The following is a 12174-nucleotide window of genomic DNA, read 5'->3' as shown; positions in this document are numbered from 1 at the left end:
ACTGAGGTTGTGTCAGGAATGCTTCTTACTTTATAGATGAGAATGTAGTGAACACTATAGGATATGTTAAAAGCACCTATGGGATCTGTTCGTTTAAAATGTATTGGCAAGATGTTTTGTCATTGTTTAAATCGATGTTTACGGACAGAGTTCGATTTCATTCTTTAGTCAGTTATTCAATGTGATTCGTACTTAGTTTTAAGTCGTGGATGCTAACATATATTTAGTTCTATCGTTTAAACGAGAGGGAAAATGTGGCATCCACTATTCAAATGAAATAATTTTAACTATATTCAGTGGCGCTGCTATCAGGTGATTGTAGGGGAGCTTCCTCCATGTTGTTGATACAGAATATACGTCCTGTCTGTTTCCTACTTCATGGCGTTGTTCTCTCCATCAAACCGCCATACAGTGCCCAGGGTAAAACCGCTGACTTTTGGTAAGCTCTTGACAAACTTTCTGCTATAATGATGTACTTGTACTCGTACATAACTAACTGGGAAGTTTGTTAGTTACATGCAATAGGTATGGTACATAAATTTGAGAAGCATTGTTCTCCTTTTAATGGAAAAATACTTTGGAAATTTGGAGAAGTATAATCCACTCTGACCGCTAATCGTCCGTCACGTTAAACAAGGGCAGATAAATGAATTGGACTGTGTTTTTATGATATGCGATGAGAGTGACTTCCCTTTGACCACTGTTTACCTTTGAACGAAAATGGCGCTCGCCGTGAAAAACTGGACAGCGGTTGTGGTTTCGGTCGTTGCTGTAATTGTAGCAGATGTCTACATCTTTACTTCGTCTTTAAGCTTTTCGACAAAGGCCATAATATTCAGAGCTCACTTCATTTTTGGTATCCAAGTAGTGTTGTTTTTCTTGTCTCGCTATGTGTGGCGGAGGCTCGGTGGAATTTTTGACAGTCATTCCGAACAGTTGGAGAAAGTGAAAGATGATGCAACAACAACAGCACGTGGTTTGTCGAGATCGGGTCCACTCGGAGTTAGGACTCCTTGCACTGTTGTGTGGAGGATAATTTTATTTGTATATCTAATCTGCTGCCATGTTAGTTATTTAACAAATTTATACTTTATCGGCACGGAGCCGGCTTTCATCAGTATGGTGACTTACATATGCCTGGGTTCTTTCGTCCATTTGATCACGGGGATGCTTATTATGGGCATATTGGGATGTATCGGCCGCCTTCTACAGCTCAAAAGATACAACGCCAACTCCAGGCGTCGTCTTAGAACCCTAGCAGCTATGATGTATGCTTTAAGTATATCGTTTTATGGTCTTTACACGGCTCACAAATTGCCCACAGTGAAACATGTTCGTGTGCCAGTCAAGGACCTGCCTCCATCTTTAGAAGGCTTTCGGATCGTCCAGCTGTCAGACATCCACCTGGGACCAACTGTGGGAAGAAGCAAAGTCAAGGATGTGGTGGAGATAACTAACCAGCTTCAGCCAGGTATACATATTGACATGCAAAGTTTTTTTAAGACCTGGGATCAAACTTAGGTCAGGTCACACCAAAGACTTTAAGAATGGCACTTGTTGCTCCCTTTCTTGGTGCTCAGCACTGAGAGGTTAGAGCAAGGAAACAGGTCTGGTTGGCCCGGTGTCAGTATAATGTGACTGGGTGGAGTGTCATGTCTGGTGTCTTTGGTATTATACTTCAGTAGCGACATTACTTTGGCAGCTTGCCACAAGAAGACACAATACAAAACGTCCTGGTTGTCATATCACTGAAAAATCTCTACAGGTAAGTATGATGTAAAGCTCCAAGCACACAGGTACATATACATATACACAGACCTGAGCAAACCAGCTTGAAATTCACTGAAAGAAATAGAGTATAAAGAGGTGTGATGGTGGAAAGTTATAGTCAAGGTTGTCCAAGATTTTTCTGACATTAATACAATTCTTTTTTGCCAGCCCAGCGCAATGACCCAGGAACATCTCACCAATGTGATCGCTGTGAGTTCAAGTCCAGCTCATGCTGGCTTCTTTCCTGGCCGTATGTGGGAACCTCTGTCAGCAACTTGCAGATGGTCATGGATTTCCCTTGGGCTTTGCGCTGTTTCCTCCCACCTTGATGCTGACTGCCAATGTATACCCTAAATAAACTAAACTTTCGGCCAAAATGTGCATTCTTAGTTATAAATTAAATATCGCGAAGAATTATTTTTGGTGCTGAAATAATTTTCCAGTAAAACATCATGGCATGTTTCAAGCAAATCTTAAAACATCTTTCTAAAATCAATAGAACTCTCAGAATCAGGGAAAATGGGCAAGTTAGTCATGGATGAAATTCCAGGTCATTAGGGGTAAGTGAAATATTGTTGATTATGGCGTAACACACCAATCAAATAAATAAATAAATACAGTGTCTGATTTAGTTAATACGTCCATTGTTGAGGATAATAGGGGAGTTCCAAATTCAGGGGGGAGTTGAATCCTGCTGTATCATGTGACGTCAGAAATGTGGGAAAACTTTTGTAGATGTACAGATCAGCTGTCTTAGCGTGTTTTGTAGCCACAAGTGACACCACTGTGCTTCGAGAATTTCTTAATTTCACAGACGTTTAGTCCCTCAGTTTTCTCCATCGTTCGTCGACTCTCAATACCTTTTTCTGATGCTTTAACCCAAATGACTGTGTTAGTGTAAATGTGATCAAAAATTGTGGCCTAACAATGATACAGCAGTACTTTCTTTTACCTTTAATGATGAAGGAGTTGGAGCTCAAAGCTCCCCAATTCATTTCCAGTGTAAAGCATAAACTTAATGTTAACTTTACTGGTGGAAGTGTTAGTCAGTTAGCCTAAAGACTGGACATCTTCAAGTTAATTTGGTACAGGTGAAGATAAATATGTTGTGTAATGTCTTCATTGTAAATTATTTTGTATATTTCAGACATTGTGGTACTGACTGGAGACCTGGTTGATGGAAGCGTAGATCGTCTTCACAAAGCAGCAGAACCACTTCAGCAACTTCAGACAACTTTTGGAAAGTTCTATGTGACAGGTACTGCTGGATATCTTTAGATATCTTGAACTCTGTAAAGGATATCTTGTGTTCTATACTCATATTGATATTTTGTATACTATATGCAAACCTTGTGTGCTATATGTATTCTGTGTGGATGTTTGATGTTTTATGTAGATACCTCATGTGTTGTGTGGATACCTTAAGTGTGTTGTGTGGATACCTTGCGTTCTGTATGGATACCTTGTATTCTGTATCAAGCCTGGAAATAATTTGTTTCAGTTAGTCCACATAAGTAAAAAAGTTATAATGTTATTTACATGACAGTTTTGTCGTTTACCAAACATTGGTCGCTGTCAAAACAATATGTGGTGCAGGACATTCTCTTTGTCCTGCTTCTTAATTCCTGGCTTGTATATGGATATCTTGTATTTTGTGTGGATATCTTGTACATGTATTCTATATGGATATCTTGAATTCTATGTGGATGCCTTTTGCTTCTGATATTCTACAAGGATATTCTTGTATTTTGTGTGGATATCTTGTACGTGTATTCTACATGGATATCTTGTACATGTATTCTACATGGATATCTTGTATTTTGTGTGGATATCTTCTACATGTATTCTATATGGATATCTTCAGTTCTACGTGGATGCCGTCTGTTTCTGATATTCTATATTGATATCGTGCATTTTGTGTGGATATTTTGTATTTTGACTGGATATCTTGTATTTTGTGTGTATATTGGCCAGGTACAATATAAACGGGGAGAATCAACTATGGTAGAGTGGGCCTTTATACTTAGCTATGCAAGACTATGTCTTGCTTGAAAAAAATCATGAATTATGATGCAGATACTATTGCCAATGTCAGCAACAAGCATACACCAAACAGGCTGACAGTGTTTTGTGAACTCTATACAACTCTGTGAAATAGTGACTACTGCGAGACCTATGTCATATTCAGATCTCAAGTTCCTGTCCATCTACATGTAGGTGGCTTTGTGTAACAACACTCACAGATGTTATTGGGTTGTTGATTTTGAACCATGAAGAGGGAGTTTGAATTTGTGCTAGGAGAAAATAAGTGAGCAGTACCAGATGACTGCCACCTTCATGTACCTCGTGTTGAGTGATAATTTTTGTGGGTGACAGGGAATCACGAGTATTACACAGGGGATGTGGACAACTGGATGAGGTATGTGGAAACACTGGGATTCACAGCACTCGACAATGCTAATGCTAAAATAAGCCACCAGTGGGCGCCAGCGGAGCAGATCTGTATAGCAGGCACAAATGACATAGATGCAGAACGCATAGGGTAAGGTAACAGTGTTTTATAATGGCAGAGAGCAATGTTTTTCTTTGGTTATTCCAAGCATTCTTTTAATCTCAAGCTTTTGTGAACAGTGTGTGATATTAATTTGGGTCCGTCTGTCTGTCTGTCCATCCATTCGACTTGGCCTTGGGCACGGATTTTGTGGATTCCCTTCACTGTTAGTGTGACTTTCATGCACTGTCTAACAAATGTGGAAGTTTGTCATTAAATTTCCAGTGGTCAGTGGTTTACACTCCGGTTCCCATGAAACTGATAGCCATCGGATAAATGAAAAATTCTTGAGGAATAATATAAGTGAATGAAATAAATCACTTTGTTGAACCTCATATCTGGCTTGCTACAAAGTATAATTTTGAATATTTAGCTGGATATATGTATTTTCTGAGCTCTATATTTCATCTAACATTTGGTAAGTAATATTGCACTTTTAGATCCACATAAAGTCCATGAAATTATACTTTTGATGCCAAAACTTAAGTTTTTCTGCTAGGAAATTAATCAAACTTTACAAAAGACTCTTTAAGTAGCCCTGTAAGGTGGATGAATCAATCAGGTTAAAGCGTAATGTGTTATCTGAAAAATGCCAAATTTGGGTGAAATACAGCATGCTGGTTTTGTTAGTTTTCATGAAATTGTATGTACCATGTATTCATCTGGGTATAAATGTGTGTTTTATTTACATGTAGGTATAAAAACCATCGTATGAATCTGGACCAGGCTTTGGCAATGTGTAACCCCAAGTATCCCACAATCCTCTTGGCTCATCAACCAAAGGCAGCTAAATTGGCTTTGTCATCAAAACACAGGGTTGATCTGGTGTTGTCAGGTGAGCCATCGTGTTGCTTTCACATTTAGGGGTCTTGTTGCTATTGGGCAAGTCTTTGCTAACAGGTGAGTCATCTTGTTGCCACCAGGCTAGTCATTTTTTTGCTATCATGAGATTTATCTTGTTATCATCAGTTCAGTCATCTTGTTGCTGTCAGGTGAGTAATCTTGTTGCTGTCAGGTGTGTCCTCTTGTTGCTATCAGGTAAGCCCTTTTATTGCTATGGTAGAGTTCTGGGGATGTGCTGTCTGGCATCTGCAGCTTGATGCTTGCGACCAGACAACCTGTAGTACTGTAGAAACAATAACTGATTAAGAGTTATCCCTTCTTGCACTGCCTGGTATGCTGCATTTAAACCACTAGCCCGCTATTGACCGGTGATTTTGTGTGATCAAGTCAGGAGGAAGTTGTCTGGTATGTGGAAGGCCTGGAAAAAGGTTTGTCTGGTATCAGGCAGGCCTGAAAAAGAAGTTTGTCTGGTATCAGGCAGGCCACAAAAAAATTTGTCTGGTATAAGGAAGACCTGAAATACGGATATTGGGCATCAGACAGGCTTGAAAAAGTAGGTTGTTTGGTATCAAGTAGGGTTGAAAAAGAGGTTTGTCAAATTTGTCAGATTTATCTGCAAAGGGCAGAGATAACTCTTTTGGAGTTTCTCTTACTGATAAAATGAAAATAAAATGAATACTGAATTGACCAAGAAGGAAATTACAAAGTAAACAAATGGATTATGTGTTAAGATTTATGCATTTTGAACTGGATGAATCTGTACCTCAGGAGATTTATTAGGTATCTGACATGGTGTCAAAGTTTTCTCCAGTTATGAAAGTCACCCAATCATATTTTAAGTTCTTTTTTCTTGGAGTGTGGCATAAAACACATACAGAATGTTAAAAAATAAATGAAGGAACTTCTCCCTTGGTCTGACAGCAACCTGCAGATGGTCGTGGGTTTCCCCCGGGCTCTGTTTCCTGCCACCATAATGCTGGCAGCCATCGTATAAGTGAAATATTCTTGAGTACGGTGTAAAACACCAAGCAAATAGATACATAAACAAACTTCTTCCTCTGCAGGCCACACCCATGGAGGTCAGATGTTTCCCCTCATCATTGGTGCATACCTCATAAACCCTTTCTTCGCTGGATTGTACAAATATGGACCCAGCAGCCATGTTTATGTCTCCATGGGAACCGTATACTGGGGAATCCCCATGAGGGTGTTCACTACCAGAGAAATCAGCGAGATAATTTTGACACGCATGTGAAAGTTGTTAGATATGTTGACCAGAGGAAAAACTGGATGTGATAAAGTTTGATAGAAATGACATGACAACTTATTAAGATATGATTTTGTATTTATCTTTAGCAGAGGACTTGGTATAAGAATCTTACACATGGTCAGGAAGAAAAGTATCACATCATTTCATCATTTGCCTAACTGTTGACGTAAAATTTTGCTCTTTACTAAATTACTGATTTTGCTTGATTCTGAGAATTTTATTAATCATAGCATTGTGTTTTGAATCTTGTTCAGAGGGTTGGATGATATCCAGGTGGGAAATTTAGTTTCAGCCCCGAAAGTGATGTCAAATATCCTTTAATAGGCCACAGAAGTCCTGTAATAGGCCACAGAAGTCCTGTAATAGTCCACAGGAGTCCTGTTTCTTGGGATCATGTAATTTTCTACTATTTAAGCATTTACATGAACTAGAATAAAACCCTAATTGAGGTAAATTCACAATGTGGCATTTCACCCGTTTTATGTGACCATTTACCAATTATCACACAGTCGTCGCTGCTCTGGTTTTTACTCTCTGTGCTCTCTCTGTCTTTTATTGTTTTCTGGCACTTGTATACTTAAAGAAATTACCCCATTCAGAATTTGGAACGCAACAGTTGGAGGTCTTTCTTCCTAAGGGCCACGCCTGATTTAAGGAGTCCACTGGCGCCATTGACTTTGTATTATTCCGTTTCACAGACGACTACTTGTTCCCTCGAGGTGGCCTTCGGTGGTTTCTCGGTTTGTCTGCATCTCTTTTCTAGTGACGGATTTTTTCGCATGTGGGGACGAACTTAAGCGCCCGCGAAATACGCTGACGATATTCGCAGCATGGTTGCAGACACAGAAGGCAGATTTTTCCGTTGATTGTGGTCAGCAGGTTATGTCATGTTACCTAACAAACCATGTGACACAAACGAAAATTTCACAGTTCAACACAAGAAATACGCCGGTAATTTCACTCTGTCCACATAGTGTGTCCGCTCCAGCGAATCTTGGCGATCGAGCTGACCGTCAAACAAGTCGAACAAAGTGAAATCATCGGCGTATGTCTTCCATGGTATGTGACATGTTTTGCCTGAGGAATACGCCCTCTCAGGCGCGGACACCGACACACAGCGGATTTTTAGAAATTCACAAAAAACGCCTGTACGTGCGAAAAAATCCGTCGTGTTTGTTCCTGGCTTTTGGGAATAATCAAGCCATGACTTCAATAGCAGGACATTGCAGTAAAATATTTGTAACCGTTTGTTAAAATTTTCTACACTCACACCTGGTATTGTATTCGCCTTTTTAACCTACTTTTTACAAAGTATAAATATTCGGGGACGCATATTTTTATGAGAAATTATCGCAGAACCAAACTGACTTATACTGAAAGATATTGAGCCTCTTAGTATTTCATATCTTTGGTGACAATTTGTTAAAATGTATTTCAAAATGCATGGAAACCGTTTTTTGGAGTATTACGTTGGAAATTTGAGTAGGTTCTCAGTAGATAAGTGTGAAATATTAGTGAATAATGCGGAATTAAGATTGATTTTTCTATTAAATGAGTTGAAGTATGATTTAGAATGCTGATGTTGCTGGATTTTGCGTGGAAAATGTACATTGTGATGTGGTATGTTCATGACAAGTTGCTGTATAATTGGAAACTATACTTACCATTTTAAACTTACATGTAGTTTAAAAGATTAAGGCAGTTATGCTTAACATGTGTCAGGTTTGTTTGTTTGTTTGCTTCCGCGGTAAACATAGTTTTTCGTAAAATTCAGCATTATTTCACCACTTTATCTTTATGTATCTAATTGTGGTAGGCCATCCCCAGTGGTGACATTCACCAGTTGTTGTTTCATTGGAACACTGTATGCTAAAACGAGGTATGGTGCGATACGCAGTCACTGTGCTAATCAGTACTCGCGTATACTTTCTAACCAGTACTTGGTCTACTCAGCCATGGTGTCCCCCATAGCATAAGATTTCCACATCCGAGGCAAATGCTTAAATCTCAAAAAGCAGTTGTGGACAAAACATACACAAACATCTCGGGCAAACATACATAACAATGAATTTGCACAGGAACAGTAATATGTACTTTGCATACATCATCTTTGTGTACCTGCACATTTAATGTGTACCAAATTGTTTACCCGTGATACACATCTTATTTACAGGACTACTCAAACAAATGTGTAGAAAACGGTACACATTTGCTTTTTGAGAGTACCAATCTCTCACTTCATGCAACCCAGAGCTGTTTCTATTCTCGAGTTGACTTTGAGTTGTGTAAAGATGAGCCTCTATGTGTATTTCTTTCCTTTATTTTCTTGGCTCAGAATGTCACAAATTCGACTTTGTATTTATTTTGCTTAATGGATTGACATCCCCCCCCCCACCCGTTGATATATTACTGACTGCACATGTTTTGTGTACATTGTTTTGTATGTCGCTTGCCTGAGGATTTGATGCTGTATGCAGCAAACTCATTTGGAAATATTTAACATTTTGTAATTTTCTCTAGTGTATGTATAAGTATATATTTATTAAATGCAGTTGTATATTTAAGGAGTAAAATGTCCCACGCGATGTATGCGTGTAAATTTTTACATTGTTATTTGCACGTTCATACTTATTGGAATGCTTTTTAAGATACCTAAAAATGTAGATATATGTAGTAATTATTTATTTATTGAATTTAAACTTTTGATTCTGAACTGATTTAAGGTTCTTGTTTGTCTTAATAACAGTCAGGTTTCAGGATTAATTAAGTTCCATAGGAATTTGAGAATATTCATTTTGAGTTAAGATATTTTTTGTGTAAATTGGGATTTTTGAGTGTATACATTCCCCTGGAATAGAGTTTATTGTAGAAGAATACCTTTTCAGTATAACACCAACCCACCTTTCAAGTATCACACCAACCCACCTTTTAAAACAAGGAAGTCGTATTCTGCCTAAGGGAATTGTCTTGGCATTTTTATCATGAATTCATCGTTAATGACATGTTTTCCATACCTGTGATATAGCATACTTTAACCAAGTTCGGACGTAATTCGGATAACACAGTTTTGTTCTCAGGAATCTTAGTTTTGTCATTGCAGGTGCATGAATTATTATATTGTTAATAATAAAAAATCGGATAGAAATAGACATGCTGTATAACTGGTTTCTCCATGTACGATATTTAACCTATACATATATGTAATTAATATTTAATCAGTTTGATTAATATTTACGAAGGTTAAATTTATCAAAATGACCGCTCAATCTTGTCATCTTGACACTAAATACATCTCCATAATGCATGCTAAGCTAATATTCGCTTGATACGATCGTACATATATGTAGTGCTTGGTGTAAAGTATCCAGTTAACGTTATTACCTGTCAGGTGAGTTTCGCCGTCAACAACTTTTCCGATGGGCCTGAACCGGCCCGGATAGCGCAGTTGGTATAGCGTCCGCTTCGGGAGCGGTAGATCCAGGATCAACCCTGGGTCGAGTGACACCTAAGACTTTAAAAGAGGAAGATGTAACTTCCTCGCTTGGGGTTCAGCATGAAGGGGATAGTGCAACGACTGGTTGACCCGTAGCAGTATAATAGCTCGAGCGGGGCGGCTTACTTGCCTTCGGTAAGTTGTCTCAGTGAAGCAGCTCTAGATTAAAGAGCGGTGGAAAGCCGTCCTGTAACAAGGAGGTACATTACATGCACCCTAAGGATTCCTTGGTCGTCAGATGACTGAAAAATAGTTGAGCACGACGGTAAACCCCAAACATTCACTCACTCCACTAGGCCTGGTTGTTCAAAACTGGTTTAAGAGTTAATAACAGATTAAGCTTTAAGCCAAGTCTTCAGTTTTGTACTTAGCGTAAAAAAAATTTGTAACATTATTTTAAATACGAACTAAATTTGCTGCTGTTGTACTTTAACTTTGGAGAAGTGCATTGGCTGGGGAGCTGGGCTAAAATTTTAATATAAAACATGACTTAATACCAGTATTAAACTAATACACTTTAGAACAACTGGGCCAAGAAGTAGCTGTTTTGATTTAAATCCAGACATATGAATTGTTGTTATTTTTAATGCTTATTGACTCACTAGGTTGTAACACCTCGCGCACCTCATGTGATCTAACGTCGGTTGCTTTAGATCCGGTTGAGTACGGTATCCATCATGAAAAACCTGACCTCACAGGCCGAGTGAAGTCTTAGATTTTGGCCAAGGTATCTTTATGGAGGGGACCAGGGTCCAATTTTATCAAACTTCTTAAGACTTAAGTCAAGAATTCTAACACAACTACAAGATGAATGATTTACTCTAGGACGCTCATAACAATGTACCAAATGGGGCCAACAGCTCCAGTTGTTTCCTGTTTTGAGTGTGGCTTTTTAAGCGTTGGGATTTTACAGGTATGACTTAAAGTCTTACGTTGCTTAATAAACCCGAGCCCTGAGACCTTATTTATCAAACGTTGTAAGACTGACGTCAAAAATTCAAAGACAGCTACAATTAAAATGTCTTTCGCTGAAAAGCTTAAAAATATGCCACTGAGTCTTTACTGAAGAATCTTTTTTTTAGCCCCTGCAGTTTAAGACTTAAGTTTCTTAATAAATGTGAGCCTTTAGCTCAACCTCATCCACACACCGCTGCAGTCATGCTGGTTTCCTCTCTTGCTGTAAGTGGGAAGGTCTGTCGCCAACCTGCGGAAGGTCGTGGGTTTCCCCCTGGCTCTGCTCGGTTTCTTCCCACCATAATGCTGGTCACCATTGTATAAGTGAAATATTCTTGAGTACAGCATAAAACACCAATCAAATAAATCAAAATAAAATAACTTCATCCAACCTACAGAGCACAAATTTGATACTAAAAATGAAGCCATGTGTTAGAATCCTGTTCCTGATTATTTAGAGATCAAGGCCAAGAAAACAAACTAGTCCTGGATTACTCCCCTTTGACCAGAAGTGCAGTGTTCTACTTGCTCCCTACAAAACGGCCACAGTGTCGGAACGATATCCCCAGAGCTGATATACTGGTATCCATCAGCCATGGCATTCATGGCACGGGATGTGGACCCCCCCCCACCCTCCCGCCAAAAGGAAAAAAGGAAAACATCTATTCATAGGTGACTAACCTAATCCATTTCCACCACTAACATTATCATCATCACCACCATCCACTGCCACCACTATCATTATCACCATCATCCCGCACTGTCATCGTCATCTTCCTCATCACCATCACCATCATCATCTCCATCCACTGCCACAATATCATCACCATCATCCTGCACTATCACCACTAACATTATCATCATCATCACCATCCAATACCATCAATATCATTATCATTATCACCCTCATCCTACACTATCACCACTAAAATCACCATCATCCCGCCCTATCATCACTAACATCATCATCAACCTCCACTCACCGCCACTAACATTATCATTATCATCATCATCCGCTACCACCAGTAACATTATCATTATCACCATCCACTACCACCACTATCATTGTCATTATCACCATCATCCCGCGCTGTCATCGTCATCGTCATCATCATCACCATCATCATCTCCATCCACTGCCACCAATATCATTATCACCATCATCCTGCACTATCACCACTAACATTATCATCATCCTCACCATCCAATACCACCTATATCATTATCATTATCACCATCATCCTGCACTATCACCACTAACATCATCATCAACCCCCACCACCACTAATACCG

At 39.1% G+C, this 12174-nt stretch overlaps 1 protein-coding gene across 1 annotated transcript; it reads left to right on the top strand.

Annotated features, from left to right (window-relative positions):
- The first annotated feature begins 720 nt into the window (after nt 1–720).
- LOC135465743 (transmembrane protein with metallophosphoesterase domain-like) lies at nt 721–9575 on the top strand. Its single transcript, XM_064743070.1, has 5 exons — nt 721–1471; nt 2918–3028; nt 4147–4312; nt 5017–5156; nt 6229–9575. The coding sequence occupies exons 1-5, from the start codon at nt 721–723 to the stop codon at nt 6417–6419; spliced, it is 1359 nt and encodes a 452-aa protein (XP_064599140.1). The 3' UTR covers nt 6420–9575.
- The last annotated feature ends 2599 nt before the right edge of the window (nt 9576–12174 follow it).

The sequence above is a fragment of the Liolophura sinensis genome, chromosome 5 (assembly GCF_032854445.1).
Source record: "Liolophura sinensis isolate JHLJ2023 chromosome 5, CUHK_Ljap_v2, whole genome shotgun sequence".
Taxonomy (NCBI): domain Eukaryota; kingdom Metazoa; phylum Mollusca; class Polyplacophora; order Chitonida; family Chitonidae; genus Liolophura; species Liolophura sinensis.
Note: the sequence above shows the minus strand (reverse complement) of the source record. Positions and strands in the feature narration are given on the sequence as shown.

Bases quoted from the DNA above. Each gene is read 5' to 3' on its own strand.
- LOC135465743 (XM_064743070.1), top strand. From the start codon at position 721: ATGGCGCTCGCCGTGAAAAACTGGACAGCGGTTGTGGTTTCGGTCGTT. The intron at 4,313-5,016 runs GTAAGGTAACAG...ATTTACATGTAG, and splicing joins ATAGATGCAGAACGCATAGG to GTATAAAAACCATCGTATGA. The intron at 5,157-6,228 runs GTGAGCCATCGT...CTTCCTCTGCAG, and splicing joins GGTTGATCTGGTGTTGTCAG to GCCACACCCATGGAGGTCAG.